Source organism: Alosa sapidissima, chromosome 19 (genome assembly GCF_018492685.1).
Source record: "Alosa sapidissima isolate fAloSap1 chromosome 19, fAloSap1.pri, whole genome shotgun sequence".
Classification (NCBI taxonomy): domain Eukaryota; kingdom Metazoa; phylum Chordata; class Actinopteri; order Clupeiformes; family Clupeidae; genus Alosa; species Alosa sapidissima.
Window position 1 is genome coordinate 23,783,538 of NC_055975.1, and position 15,768 is coordinate 23,799,305.

General features: G+C 43.8%; 1 protein-coding gene across 1 annotated transcript in view; it reads right to left on the bottom strand.

The window, feature by feature from the left end:
* Positions 1-14,084, bottom strand: part of LOC121693636 — a 54,537-nt gene extending 40,453 nt beyond the window's left edge. Inside the window, exons 1-7 of the mRNA XM_042073182.1 lie at positions 13,943-14,084; positions 13,730-13,855; positions 13,502-13,620; positions 11,995-12,199; positions 11,594-11,670; positions 11,290-11,424; positions 5,182-5,243 (exon numbers count right to left, since the gene is read on the bottom strand). Of these exons, the coding sequence (XP_041929116.1) occupies positions 5,182-5,243; positions 11,290-11,424; positions 11,594-11,670; positions 11,995-12,199; positions 13,502-13,620; positions 13,730-13,855; positions 13,943-14,084 (866 nt within the window). The remainder of the gene's footprint in view (positions 1-5,181; positions 5,244-11,289; positions 11,425-11,593; positions 11,671-11,994; positions 12,200-13,501; positions 13,621-13,729; positions 13,856-13,942) is intronic.
* Positions 14,085-15,768: the final 1,684 nt, after the last annotated feature.

Genomic DNA, 15,768 nt, shown 5'->3' on the forward strand with positions numbered 1-15,768 from the left:
AAACAGCTGTAGTTGTAGCAGCCAATGTTGTAGTATCAGCAATGGTGATGGTAAGAACAGGTGTAGTTGTAACAGCCAATGTTGTAGTATCAGCTATGGTGGTGGTAAGAACAGGTGTAGTTGTAACAGCCAGTGTTGTAATATCAGCTACGGTGGTGGTAGGAACAGGTGTAGTTGTAGCAGCCAGTGTTGTAGTATCAGCTACGGTGGTGGTAGGAACAGGTGTAGTTGTAGCAGCCAGTGTTGTAGTATCAGCTACGGTGGTGGTAGGAACAGCTGTAGTTGTAGTACGAACAGGTGTAGTTGTAACAGCCAGTGTTGTAGTATCAGCTATGGTGGTGGTAAGAACAGGTGTAGTTGTAACAGCCAATGTTGTAGTATCAGCTATGGCGGTGGTAAGAACAGCTGTAGTTGTAGCTGCCAATGTTGTAGTATCAGCTATGGTGGTGGTAGGAACAGGTGTAGTTGTAGCAGCCAGTGTTGTAGTATCAGCTACGGTGGTGGTAGGAACAGGTGTAGTTGTAGCAGCCAGTGTTGTAGTGTCAGCTACAGTGGTGGTAGGAACAGCTGTAGTTGTAGCAGCCAATGTTGTAGTATCAGCTAGGGTGGTGGTAAGAACAGGTGTAGTTGTAACAGCCAATGTTGTAGTATCAGCTAGGGTGGTGGTAAGAACAGGTGTAGTTGTAACAGCCCGTGTTGTGGTATCAGCTAGGGTGGTGGTAGGAACAGGTGTAGTTGTAACAGCCCGTGTTGTAGTATCAGCTACGGTGGTGGTAGGAACAGCTGTAGTTGTAGTAGGAACAGGTGTAGTTGTAACAGCCAGTGTTGTAGTATCAGCTATGGTGGTGGTAAGAACAGGTGTAGTTGTAACAGCCAATGTTGTAGTATCAGCAATGGTGATGGTAGGAACAGCTGTAGTTGTAGCAGCCAGTGTTGTAGTATCAGCTAGGGTGGTGGTAGGAACAGCTGTAGTTGTAGCAGCCAGTGTTGTAGTATCAGCTATGGTAGTGGTAGGAACAGGTGTAGTTGTAACAGCCAGTGTTGTAGTATCAGCTACGGTGGTGGTAGGAACAGCTGTAGTTGTAGCAGCCAGTGTTGTAGTATCAGCTAGGGTGGTGGTAGGAACAGCTGTAGTTGTAGCAGCCAATGTTGTAGTATCAGCTATGGTGGTGATAGGAACAGGTGTAGTTGTAGCAGCCAGTGTTGTAGTATCAGCTACGGTGGTGGTAGGAACAGCTGTAGTTGTAGTAGGAACAGGTGTAGTTGTAACAGCCAGTGTTGTAGTATTAGCTATGGTGGTGGTAAGAACAGGTGTAGTTGTAACAGCCAATGTTGTAGTATCAGCTATGGTGGTGGTAAGAACAGCTGTAGTTGTAACAGCCAGTGTTGTAGTATCAGCTATGGTGGTGGTAGGAACAGGTGTAGTTGTAACAGCCAGTGTTGTAGTATCAGCTATGGTGGTGTTAGGAACAGCTGTAGTTGTAGCAGCCAATGTTGTAGTATCAGCAATGGTGGTGGTAAGAACAGGTGTAGTTGTAGCAGCCAGTGTTGTAGTATCAGCTAGGGTGGTGGAAGGAACAGCTGTAGTTGTAGCAGCCAATGTTGTAGTATCAGCTAGGGTGGTGGTAGGAACAGGTGTAGTTGTAGCAGCCAGTGTTGTAGTATCAGCTAGGGTGGTGGTAAGAACAGGTGTAGTTGTAACAGCCAGTGTTGTAGTATCAGCTAGGGTTGTGGTAGGAACAGCTGTAGTTGTAGCAGCCAGTGTTGTAGTATCAGCTATGGTGGTGGTAGGAACAGGTGTAGTTGTAGCAGCTACTGTTGTAGTATCAGCTAGGGTGGTGGTAGGAACAGCTGTAGTTGTAGCAGCCAATGTTGTAGTATCAGCTATGGTGGTGGTAGGAACAGCTGTAGTTGTAGCAGTCAGTGTTGTAGTATCAGCTAGGGTGGTGGTAGGAACAGGTGTAGTTGTAGCAGCCAGTGTTGTAGTATCAGCTACGGTGGTGGTAGGAACAGCTGTAGTTTTAGTACGAACAGGTGTAGTTGTAACAGCCAGTGTTGTAGTATCAGCTATGGTGGTGGTAAGAACAGGTGTAGTTGTAACAGCCAATGTTGTAGTATCAGCTATGGTGGTGGTAAGAACAGCTGTAGTTGTAGCAGCCAGTGTTGTAATATCAGCTACGGTGGTGGTAGGAACAGGTGTAGTTGTAGTAGGAACAGGTGTAGTTGTAACAGCCAGTGTTGTAGTATCAGCTATGGTGGTGGTAAGAACAGCTGTAGTTGTAGCTGCCAGTGTTGTAGTATCAGCTATGGTGGTGGTAAGAACAGGTGTAGTTGTAACAGCCAGTGTTGTAGTATCAGCTATGGTGGTGGTAGGAACAGCTGTAGTTGTAGCAGCCAATGTTGTAGTATCAGCAATGGTGATGGTAAGAACAGGTGTAGTTTTAGCAGCCAGTGTTGTAGTATCAGCTAGGGTGGTGGTAGGAACAGCTGTAGTTGTAGCAGCCAATGTTGTAGTATCAGCTAGGGTGGTGGTAGGAACAGGTATAGTTGTAGCAGCCAGTGTTGTAGTATCAGCTAGGGTGGTGGTAGGAACAGGTGTAGTTGTAGCAGCCAGTGTTGTAGTATCAGCTATGGTGGTGGTAGGAACAGCTGTAGTTGTAGCAGCCAATGTTGTAGTATCAGCTAGGGTGGTGGTAAGAAAAGGTGTAGTTGTAACAGCCAATGTTGTAGTATCAGCTAGGGTGGTGGTAGGAACACGTGTAGTTGTAGCAGCCAGTGTTGTAGTATCAGCTAGGGTGGTGGTAGGAACAGGTGTAGTTGTAGCAGCCAGTGTTGTAGTATCAGCTAGGGTTGTGGTAGGAACAGCTGTAGTTGTAGCAGCAGTTGTAGCAGCCAGTGTTGTAGTATCAGCTAGGGTGGTGGTAGGAACAGGTGTAGTTGTAACAGCTGTAGTTGTAACAGCCAATGTTGTAGTATCAGCTAGGGTGGTGGTAAGAAAAGGTGTAGTTGTAACAGCCAGTGTTGTAGTATCAGCTACGGTGGTGGTAGGAACAGGTGTAGTTGTAGCAGCCAGTGTTGTAGTATCAGCTACGGTGGTGGTAGGAACAGGTGTAGTTGTAACAGCCAGTGTTGTAGTATCAGCTAGGGTGGTGGTAGGAACAGCTGTAGTTGTAGTAGGAACAGGTGTAGTTGTAACAGCCAGTGTTGTAGTATCAGCAATGGTGATGGTAGGAACAGCTGTAGTTGTAGCAGCCAGTGTTGTATTATCAGCTAGGGTGGTGGTAGGAACAGCTGTAGTTGTAGCAGCCAGAGTTGTAGTATCAGCTATGGTGGTGGTAGGAATAGGTGTAGTTGTAGTAGGAACAGGTGTAGTTGTAACAGCCAGTGTTGTAGTATCAGCTAGGGTGGTGATAGGAACAGCTGTAGTTGTAGCAGCCAATGTTGTAGTATCAGCTAGGGTGGTGGTAGGAACAGCTGTAGCTGTAGTTGTAGCAGCCAGTGTTGTAGTATCAGCTAGGGTGGTGGTAGGAACAGGTGTAGTTGTAACAGCCAGTGTTGTAGTATCAGCTACGGTGGTGGTAGGAACAGGTGTAGTTGTAGCAGCCAGTGTTGTAGTATCAGCTATGGTGGTGGTAGGAACAGCTGTAGTTGTAGCAGCTGATGTTGTAGTATCAGGTAGGGTGGTGATAAGAACAGGTGTAGTTGTAACAGCCAATGTTGTAGTATCAGTTAGGGTGGTGGTAAGAACAGGTGTAGTTGTAACAGCCAGTGTTGTAGTATCAGCTAGGGTGGTGGTAGGAACAGGTGTAGTTGTAACAGCCAGTGTTGTAGTATCAGCTACGGTGGTGGTAGGAACAGCTGTAGTTGTAGTAGGAACAGGTGTAGTTGTAATAGCCAGTGTTGTAGTATCAGCTATGGTGGTGGTAAGAACAGGTGTAGTTGTAACAGCCAATGTTGTAGTATCAGCAATGGTGATGGTAGGAACAGCTGTAGTTGTAGCAGCCAGTGTTGTAGTATCAGCTAGGGTGGTGGTAGGAACAGCTGTAGTTGTAGCAGCCAGTGTTGTAGTATCAGCTATGGTAGTGGTAGCAACAGGTGTAGTTGTAACAGCCAGTGTTGTAGTATCAACTAGGGTGGTGGTAGGAACAGCTGTAGTTGTAGCAGCAAATGTTGTAGTATCAGCTATGGTGGTGGTAGGAACAGGTGTGGTAGGAACAGCTGTAGTTGTAGCAGCCAGTGTTGTAGTATCAGCTAGGGTGGTGGTAGGAACAGCTGTAGTTGTAGCAGCCAATGTTGTAGTATCAGCTAGGGTGGTGGTAGGAACAGGTGTAGTTGTAGCAGCCAATGTTGTAGTATCAGCTAGGGTGGTGGTAGGAACAGGTGTAGTTGTAGCAGCCAGTGTTGTAGTATCAGCTACGGTGGTGGTAGGAACAGCTGTAGTTGTAGTTGCCAATGTTGTAGTATCAGCTATGGTGGTGGTAAGAATCATGATAATAATTATGATTATTATTATTATTTTATTATTATTTATTATTATTATTATTTTATTTAATTATTTTATTATTATCAGTAGTAGTAGTTGTGGTACTGTTCAACCAGTGTGTGGCTGCTACAACAAAACACACACACAAACACACACTTTATGAAGTAGTAGTATGAGTACAAAAGAAGAAAGAAGGTAGTTAGTACGGACGCAATATGCAAATTAAAAATCATTTTGTATGAAACAAATGGGAATGTGCCTTTGCTGTCAAACTTTTGCTGAACAGTACCACTCCTCTACTGATATTTTACAACATTTAATTCTATGTATTATTATGATAATGATTATGATTTTCTGTATCTATGGACATATACAAATATATGTACTTTGTCTTTTAGCAGTAGTCATTCACTTCTTTCATATCCATCAAACCAATTTCAGAAAGTTTGTCACATACCGGGAAATGCAAAGGATATAATGTCGACTACTAAATTGTCAGTATCTATTGCAGTTTGAATAACTCTGCCAATGTCGGCAACATCAGGTGGTGAGGTAGAACTGAAGGTGATTTTGATATCTGCGATGACTGATCCTGAGCTGTCCACCAAAAAATGGGAGGAATACAAAGAAATGACAGAATTTAATTTTCAAACTCATTGAAGACACGTATAGAGGAAGTGTGTAAGGATGACACTAACCTGAACCTTTCCACCTCCAATCCAAGAAATGTTGGAAAAGCTTGGTCAAAAAATGGTGAGAGCTGTAGGAACAAGATAAAAAAATATAAGCAAACCTGACAATACATAAGAAAAATAGTAAAACTTAAAAAGGCCAAATATAACAATAAACTTAATAGGCCAAATATAACAATTTGAGGGTCATTGTTATTTATTGTCATGCATTAGTTAGTGATTTTGTTTGATCAGAGTCAAGACAAGTCTTACCTCCGTCTCAACTTGTTGAGCCAACTGTCTATACTCCGGAGATGATGAGTTTGACAGGCTGTCATTGAAAGTGGCGTTCAGATTCACCCTAATCATAGTTGAGGAGATACTACCTGCAATTATATAATGTCATGACTAAGGGGCACAAATGAAACAGAATTTAATAACTAATGAAACAAAGGTAGTATAAGGAATCAGTCTGCTGCCAGAGATGGGGCCAGAAAAGTGCATTTGTTTCAGTCCATTATTGTTAGGACTGGATTTTTCAATTTAAACAAAATTTGTTGAAAACATTTTTAAGCAATTATGTTTGTACTTTGTTAGTTGTGTTATACCTGTAGTTGTGGTAACTGCAGTACTTGCTGAAGTTGAATGAATGTTTGTAGTTGTATCAATTGATGTTGTAGTAGGAACAAGCGTAGTTGTAGCAGCCTGTGTTGTAGTATTAGCTATGGTGGTGGTAGGAACAGCTGTAGTTGTAGCAGCCAATGTTGTAGTATCAGCTAGGGTGGTGGTAAGAACAGGTGTAGTTGTAACAGCCAGTGTTGTAGTATCAGCTAGGGTGGTGGTAGGAACAGCTGTAGTTGTAGCAGCCAGTGTTGTAGTATCAGCTATGGTGGTGGTAGGAACAGGTGTAGTTGTAACAGCCAGTGTTTTAGTATCAGCTAGGGTGGTGGTAGGAACAGCTGTAGTTTTAGCAGCTAATGTTGTAGTATCAGCTAGGGTGGTGGTAGGAACAGCTATAGTTGTAGCAGCCAATGTTGTAGTATCAGCTATGGTGGTGGTAGTAACAGCTGTAGTTGTAGCAGCCAGTGTTGTAGTATCAGCTAGGGTGGTGGTAGGAACAGGTGTAGTTGTAACAGCCAGTGTTGTAATATCAGCTACGGTGGTGGTAGGAACAGGTGTAGTTGTAGCAGCCAATGTTGTAGTATCAGCTAGGGTGTTCGTAGAAACAGCTGTAGTTGTAGCAGCCAATGTTGTAGTATCAGCAATGGTGATGGTAAGAACAGGTGTAGTTGTAACAGCCAATGTTGTAGTATCAGCTATGGTGGTGGTAAGAACAGGTGTAGTTGTAACAGCCAGTGTTGTAATATCAGCTACGGTGGTGGTAGGAACAGGTGTAGTTGTAGCAGCCAGTGTTGTAGTATCAGCTACGGTGGTGGTAGGAACAGGTGTAGTTGTAGCAGCCAGTGTTGTAGTATCAGCTACGGTGGTGGTAGGAACAGCTGTAGTTGTAGTACGAACAGGTGTAGTTGTAACAGCCAGTGTTGTAGTATCAGCTATGGTGGTGGTAAGAACAGGTGTAGTTGTAACAGCCAATGTTGTAGTATCAGCTATGGTGGTGGTAGGAACAGGTGTAGTTGTAACAGCCAGTGTTGTAATATCAGCTACGGTGGTGGTAGGAACAGGTGTAGTTGTAGCAGCCAGTGTTGTAGTATCAGCTACGGTGGTGGTAGGAACAGGTGTAGTTGTAGCAGCCAGTGTTGTAGTATCAGCTATGGTGGTGGTAGGAATAGGTGTAGTTGTAGTAGGAACAGGTGTAGTTGTAACAGCCAGTGTTGTAGTATCAGCTAGGGTGGTGATAGGAACAGCTGTAGTTGTAGCAGCCAATGTTGTAGTATCAGCTACAGTGGTGGTAGGAACAGCTGTAGTTGTAGCAGCCAATGTTGTAGTATCAGCTAGGGTGGTGGTAAGAACAGGTGTAGTTGTAACAGCCAATGTTGTAGTATCAGCTAGGGTGGTGGTAAGAACAGGTGTAGTTGTAACAGCCCGTGTTGTAGTATCAGCTAGGGTGGTGGTAGGAACAGGTGTAGTTGTAACAGCCCGTGTTGTAGTATCAGCTACGGTGGTGGTAGGAACAGCTGTAGTTGTAGTAGGAACAGGTGTAGTTGTAACAGCCAGTGTTGTAGTATCAGCTATGGTGGTGGTAAGAACAGGTGTAGTTGTAACAGCCAATGTTGTAGTATCAGCAATGGTGATGGTAGGAACAGCTGTAGTTGTAGCAGCCAGTGTTGTAGTATCAGCTAGGGTGGTGGTAGGAACAGCTGTAGTTGTAGCAGCCAGTGTTGTAGTATCAGCTATGGTGGTGATAGGAACAGCTGTAGTTGTAGCAGCCAGTGTTGTAGTATCAGCTAGGGTGGTGGTAGGAACAGCTGTAGTTGTAGCAGCCAGTGTTGTAGTATCAGCTAGGGTGGTGGTAGGAACAGGTGTAGTTGTAGCAGCCAGTGTTGTAGTATCAGCTATGGTGGTGGTAGGAACAGGTGTAGTTGTAGCAGCCAATGTTGTAGTATCAGCTACGGTGGTGGTAGGAACAGCTGTAGTTGTAGCAGCGAGTGTTATAGTATCAGCTAGGGTGGTGGTAGGAACAGCCGTAGTTGTAGCAGCCAGTGTTGCAGTATCAGCTAGGGTGGTGGTAGGAACAGCTGTAGTTGTAGCAGCCAATGTTGCAGTATCTGCTAGGGTGGTGGTAGGAACAGCTATAGTTGTAGCAGCCAGTGTTGTAGTATCAGCTAGGGTGGTGGTAGGAACAGGTGTAGTTGTAGCAGCCAGTGTTGTAGTATCAGCTACGGTGGTGGTAAGAACAGCTGTAGTTGTAGTAGGAACAGGTGTAGTTGTAACAGCCAGTGTTGTAGTATCAGCTACGGTGGTGGTAGGAACAGGTGTAGTTGTAGCAGCCAGTGTTGTAGTATCAGCTATGGTGGTGGTAAGAACAGCTGCCAGTGTTGTAGTATCAGCTATGGTGGTGGTAAGAACAGGTGTAGTTTTAACAGCCAGTGTTGTAGTATCAGCTATGGTGGTGGTAGGAACAGCTGTAGTTGTAGCAGCCAATGTTGTAGTATCAGCTAGGGTGGTGGTAGGAACAGGTGTAGTTGTAGCAGCCAGTGTTGTAGTATCAGCTAGGGTGGTGGTAGGAACAGGTGTAGTTGTAGCAGCCAGTGTTGTAGTATCAGCTATGGTGGTGGTAGGAACAGCTGTAGTTGTAGCAGCCAATGTTGTAGTATCAGCTAGGGTGGTGGTAAGAACAGGTGTAGTTGTAACAGCCAGTGTCGTAGTATCAGTTAGGGTTGTGGTAGGAACAGCTGTAGTTGTAGCAGCCAGTGTTGTAGTATCAGCTAGGGTGGTGGTAGGAACAGGTGTAGTTGTAACAGCTGTAGTTGTAGCAGCTAATGTTGTAGTATCAGCTAGGGTGGTGGTAGGAACAGCTGTAGTTGTAGCAGCCAATGTTGTAGTATCAGCTAGGGTGGTGATAAGAACAGGTGTAGTTGTAACAGCCAATGTTGTAGTATCAGCTAGGGTGGTGGTAAGAACAGGTGTAGTTGTAACAGCCAGTGTTGTAGTATCAGCTAGGGTGGTGGTAAGAACAGGTGTAGTTGTAACAGCCAGTGTTGTAGTATCAGCTACGGTGGTGGTAGGAACAGGTGTAGTTGTAGCAGCCATTGTTGTAGTATCAGGTACGGTGGTGGTAGGAACAGGTGTAGTTGTAACAGCCAGTGTTGTAGTATCAGCTAGGGTGGTGGTAGGAACAGCTGTAGTTGTAGCAGCTAATGTTGTAGTATCAGCTATGGTGGTGGTAGGAACAGCTGTAGTTGTAGCAGCCAGTGTTGTAGTATCAGCTAGGGTGGATGTAGGAACAGGTGTAGTTGTAACAGCCAGTGTTGTAATATCAGCTACGGTGGTGGTAGGAACAGGTGTAGTTGTAGCAGCCAGTGTTGTAGTATCAGCTACGGTGGTGGTAGGAACAGGTGTAGTTGTAACAGCCAGTGTTGTAGTATCAGCTAGGGTGGTGGTAGGAACAGCTGTAGTTGTAGCAGCTAATGTTGTAGTATCAGCTATGGTGGTGGTAGGAACAGCTGTAGTTGTAGCAGCCAGTGTTGTAGTATCAGCTAGGGTGGATGTAGGAACAGGTGTAGTTGTAACAGCCAGTGTTGTAATATCAGCTACGGTGGTGGTAGGAACAGGTGTATTTGTAGCAGCCAGTGTTGTAGTATCAGCTACGGTGGTGGTAGGAACAGCTGTAGTTGTAGTAGGAACAGGTGTAGTTGTAACAGCCAGTGTTGTAGTATCAGCAATGGTGATGGTAGGAACAGCTGTAGTTGTAGCAGCCAGTGTTATAGTATCAGCTAGGGTGGTGGTAGGAACAGCTGTAGTTGTAGCAGCCAGAGTTGTAGTATCAGCTGTGGTGGTGGTAGGAACAGGTGTAGTTGTAGTAGGAACAGGTGTAGTTGTAACAGCCAGTGTTGTAGTATCAGCTAGGGTGGTGGTAGGAACAGCTGTAGTTGTAGCAGCCAGTGTTGTAGTATCAGCTACGGTGGTGGTAGGAACAGCTGTAGTTGTAGTAGGAACAGGTGTAGTGGTAACAGCCAGTGTTGTAGTATCAGCAATGGTGATGGTAGGAACAGCTGTAGTTGTAGCAGCCAGTGTTGTAGTATCAGCTAGGGTGGTGGTAGGAACAGCTGTAGTTGTAGCAGCCAGTGTTGTAGTATCAGCTATGGTGGTGGTAGGAACAGGTGTAGTTGTAGTAGGAACAGGTGTAGTTGTAACAGCCAGTGTTGTAGTATCAGCTAGGGTGGTGGTAGGAACAGCTGTAGTTGTAGCAGCCAGTGTTGTAGTATCAGCTAGGGTGGTGGTAGGAACAGGTGTAGTTGTAGCAGCCAGTGTTGTAGTATCAGCTATGGTGGTGGTTGGAACAGGTGTAGTTGTAGCAGCCAATGTTGTAGTATCAGCTAGGGTGGTGGTAGGAACAGCTGTAGTTGTAGCAGCCAGTGTTGTGGTAGGAACAGCTGTAGTTGTAGCAGCCAATGTTGTAGTATCAGCTAGGGTGGTGGTAAGAACAGGTGTAGTTGTAACAGCCAGTGTTGTAGTATCAGCTAGGGTGGTTGTAGGAACAGCTGTAGTTGTAGCAGCCAATGTTGTAGTATCAGCTAGGGTGGTGGTAGGAAGAGCTGTATTTGTAGCAGCCAGTGTTGTGGTAGGAACAGCTGTAGTTGTAGCAGCCAATGTTGTAGTATCAGCTAGGGTGGTGGTAAGAACAGGTGTAGTTGTAACAGCCAGTGTTGTAGTATCAGCTATGGTGGTGGTAGGAACAGCCGTAGTTGTAGCAGCCAATGTTGTAGTATCAGCTAGGGTGGTAGCAGCTGTAGTTGTAGCAGCCAATGTTGTAGTATCAGCTATGGTGGTGGTAAGAACAGCTGTAGTTGTAGCAGCCAATGTTGTAGTATCAGCTATGGTGGTGGTAGGAACAGCTGTAGTTGTAGCAGCAAATGTTGTAGTATCAGCTAGGGTGGTAGCAGCTGTAGTTGTAGCAGCCATTGTTGTGGTATCAGCTATGGTGGTGGTAAGAATAGCTGTAGTTGTAGCAGCCAATGTTGTAGTATCAGCTAGGGTGGTAGCAGTTGTAGTTGTAGCAGCCATTGTTGTAGTATCAGCTATGGTGGTGGTAAGAACAGCTGTAGTTGTAGCAGCCAATGTTGTAGTATCAGCTATGGTGGTAGTAGTTACAGCTGTAGTTGTAGCAGCCAATGTTGTAGTGTCAGCTACAGTAGTTACAGTAGTTGTGATGCTAGTAGTGGGATCCTGTGCTGTTGTCACAGGCTCTGTTGCAGGAGACTCTGTAGTTAACTCAGTTGCTTCCGTAACTCCAGGTGGTCTGTAGGGCCCTGATGGAATGTCTGGGAATCCCCAAAACTCCCCAAAGCGCCCAAACTCCTCAAGGGGGCTTGTTGACAATGTCTCCATGTCTGTGCCTGTGCCTGAGCCTGTGTCTGTCTCTGTGTCTGTGTCTGTGTCTGCTGTGTCTGTCTCTGTGTCTGCTGGAGCTGTTTCTGTAGAGATGTCTGCGGGCATGTATGGTTCAAATGGAACTTCAGAAATATCTTCCCAGTAAATGTCAAAGGTGGCTCTAGGTAAACGTGACCTATTTTTCTGGGTGCAAGAGACTTTCACTTTTTTAAGTTTTCCAAAAAGATCAAGATAAATCAGAGTTAACGCTTGCTCTTTCTGCAGAGAGAAATAAAGAGATACAGTTAAAACCATGTAATAAAAATGGTATAACTTCATGGTAATGAATATAAAAATGACATGGTAATGAATACCACACTGAATATTTTACATTTGTGCATGGTTTATTCTATTAAAATGGAGAGTCATTAATTGAAAGGGATCTTACCTCAATATTCATTTTGACATACAGAAACCAATTGTTTGTCCATTGTTTGACATCCTTTCCTTGATCAACATGGAGATCTTGAATGGTAAAATTGTAATATTCAATTTAGAATGACACTGTAATATCTAAAATTTCCATCAGATCTTCTGATAAACCCTCAAATTTTGCTGAGCTGCTGGTATCGACACATTCAAAATCATGTATCTCATCATGTTGTCTAACAAATAAATAGAAAAATACAGAAAAGAAGTAGAAAAGAAGAGTTGATGACTTTCAAGGCTGGCTTGAAAGTCAGACTTTTTCCTTGCTAGTGTGACAGAACATAAGTGTGTGATATGGCAAATGTGTGAGGTTGACAACCTTGCTTTGGGCCTAGTGGAGGTTATTTGCAGTACACTCACCAGACACTAAAACGTGCTTCAGAGTGCGTCCAAGCAGCTTCACTGTCATTTCATTCTTCTCACACTTCACCACGGGAGCTACAGTCCTTGAAGCTGCGCGTGATGGCGTGAGCTCGAGGCACGACGCCGCCGCTGTTACATTGCGCATCAGCTCGCGGTCAAAGTACTGCACTGTCACCGAGTGGAGCTGCATCCACTCCATCACCTGGAGAAGAAATGTTACAAGACTTAAAGGCACACTATGCAGGTTTTTTAGCTTAATATGCAATTTTTTTAACTTAATTTACCTTCATTTAACAGCTTCAGAGTCATTGGAATGGTTATATGACCCAATACTATTAAGAAAAACTCAAATCTAAGTAAGAAGTAACATTAGAAATCCCTGATCAACATGATTGGTTATCCTGGACCAATGATTTCAAGGTGAATGCAACGTTTATACCTGTTATGAAAGAGTTCCCAATCATGAGAGGCCAGACTCTCTTCACAAAGTAGTGTCTGAAAATCAGGCTTTATTTCCACGATTTTATATTAATTTCTTAAACAAATAATTAGAGGTCAGAACACCTGTGATGCACACAGACCAATATACTTCATCCATCAGGCCTCTTAGGGTATGCCAGCAGCCAGACCAACGGATACCCAGTCTCTGCTGAATCACTGAAGCTAAGCAGGTGTGGGCTTGGTTATTACTTGAATGGGAGAACTCCTTGGAAGTTGCTGCTGGAAGTGGTGTTTGTGGGTGGCCAGTAGGTGGCACTCTTCTCTCTGGCCGTAAAATCTATCTCAATGCTCGAGTGCAGTTACAGGGACAATGTACAGCAGTAGATGCCGTCCTTCGGATGAAATGTTAAATCGAGGTCCTGACTCACTGTGATCATTAAAGATCCCATGGCAAAGAGTAGGGGGTTCCCCATTGTCCTGGTCAAATTCCAAACCTGGCTCATTCAACCTGACCCCCTAATCCCCCAGTGTAATTGACATGAGAAGAGCTCTAATTTGCTAATTAAGTCAAAGCACTGGCTGTAACAATGGGAATTTGTTTGGGTGTTACATTTGAAACTGAACACGTTAGGATGCTGTATGTGTCATGCCTGTGTCAGTGTTAATAAAGTGTTGCCCAGTTGGCCTCAAAACAGATATTCTGTCGTCCTAGTGAGTGAAAAGGAACAGAGTATAACACTGGCAATGGTTTCCTGAGCCTTTAATCTCTCAGTCTGGCCAGGCCAATTGGTTCATTCATTCATTCCCTCACTCTCCACTTCAAGCTGGTGTGTGGCGAGTGTGAGTGTCTGGTGAATAATGGCTGCTGTGCATCAGCCAGGTGGGTGCTATTGGTGGTGGTTAGTGAGTGTCCCCCTTTATTGTGAAGCGCTTAGTATGTCTATAATGGCTATATAAAATGCAAATTGTTGTTGTTAGGCTCAAAGGTTTAGACAGAGATTTTCTTTGAAGGTTTCTTGTAGCTTAAACCATGCCTGGGAAAACTGGTCTATGAGCTGCTCACCTTATGATGAAGGTAGCAGCCTTTAAAGAAGACCTTAAGTAGCATCCATGATCCACGTTTCTCTGTAGTGTGCCTGCAGTGGGCTGGGAGATGCTGGATGTTGATGGGTGAGAAGTTCTCTGTGGAACCAAGAGACATGTCACCTGTGAGGATTATATTTACATACTGTGCTAAAATGCTCTATTAAATAGAGCTTTCATAACTATTTTACTTTGATATTCTACTGACCGTTGAACAAGAACTGATGGGTGTGCTTGGCCACAGTAAACCTCAGGACGAGAGACTCGTTGTCACAGTGAAACTGTGGCATTGAATCGTTGCTGATTTTCATACTGTCCAAACTCTTGGAAGACACTGAGAAGAGAACATAGTCTAGACTTATCAATAGCGAGTCAAGGCAGGTGACCCAATACTATTGGTAATATAGTGGATCATACTTACACAAAAGGTGCCTCCATGTATGCTGTTTCTTCAAAAGTGCATTAATCATATAATTCTGCCTCTTGTTAGCTTCAGGAACCACTGTTTTGCTGGAGATATTGAAGTGATGGGATGAATCTGATGACGCATAGTGGCGGTTCATTTCCTCTGGTGTCTCTTCTGTTTCAAGTGCTCTCACCTTTCCTGTTGCATTGACATCAAACACTTGCAGAAGTACTCCGCCAAAAACACCCACTAGCGTTGGTAGGATCAACAAAACACGGGCAGCCATTTTCATTCAAAGAATGTGCTCTCCTCGAAAGAGAAGTCCTCTGATAGCTCAGTGTTCACTGTAGCATCCCATATATCTTTCCAACAATAAAAGGTTAGACTCTGTTGTTCTGCAGTTCCAGAAGAAGCAGTGGAGAAGTGTGAGTGAATCTGCTACAGATAGGAGAGACACCCAGTGCACTCTCATATCAGAAACGCCAGGCTTGATAAACTCCCACCTAATGAGCAGCTAGGGCTATAGGGTTGTAATCAGAACACAAACGTCATATGACATACAAACATTTTGCATGATAAGGAACAGAACTAAACTTCTTTAGTTGGACTAACTTCTTGGGGGGGACAGAGAAGTCATGAATCACTTTGTGTATTACATCTCTATGCAACATTGCCTTAAAAAAAACTTACTGTGGTGCCAAACGATTCTTAGATTAGGTTGGTTTCAGCTTTTTTGGAGTATATTTTGAGGGGCTTTTAACCTTTATTCAGATAGGACAGTGAGGAGTGACCAGGATACATGAGATGGAATCAGGAAATGAGCATAGGTCAGAGTTGAACCAGCATCACAATGGACATTTGGACCTGAATGTGTCAAACAAAATTAATTCCAAGGAGAATCTTCCATATAATCTAGATTCATTACACATAAATTGAAAAATGTCAAGCTTTTTTTGTTTGTTTTAATCTTGATTATTCTAATTGTTATGATTGATTACAGTTTACAGCTCATGGAAATCAAAAATCCAGTATCTCAAAATATTAGAAACAAATAAAGAACTGATAATACAAAAATGTTGACATGAAAAGAGCTCTAATTAGCTAATTAAGTCAAAGCACTGGCTGTAACAATGGGAATTTGTTTGGGTGTTACATTTGAAACTGAACACGTTAGGATGCTGTATGTGTCATGCCTGTGTCAGTGTTAATAAAGTGTTGCCCAGTTGGCCTCAAAACAGATATTCTGTCGTCCTAGTGAGTGAAAAGGAACAGAGTATAACACTGGCAATGGTTTCCTGAGCCTTTAATCTCTCAGTCTGGCCAGGCCAATGGACTTTTACACAATATTCTAGTTTTTTGAGATGCACCTGTTATGTGGGAGAGAACCAGATCTGTCAGACATTCTTCAGACAACAGCATAATGTCAATCAGAACATTCCTAAGCCACAGTAAGACGTCAGGATTATCACTTATCATGGGGATTGAATGTTTCTGGCGACAGCCATATCTGCTGTTTTTGTTGTAGGGGGCGCCTACTGTTCTTTGTACAGTGATTCTTCAATCTTCTGCAAGTCTGCCATTGCATGCGCCACAGTTTTTTAAAAACATTTTGAGCTGAGACCTTTGCATCCGTTGTCTTACAGATAAAGAAAGTCCTGAGACTATCAGAACATTCATGATAAAAAATATATTCTGACGGAGACTGACACTCTAGCAGTCCACTCTATCCACAGCAGTGTCAGTATAAACAATGATACTGTCATTGTGTGACCTAATATCTCATTGCTGCTTTCAAAGAATTACATTGGCTTAGTGTGTATCCTAGTACGGCTACAGCTAAT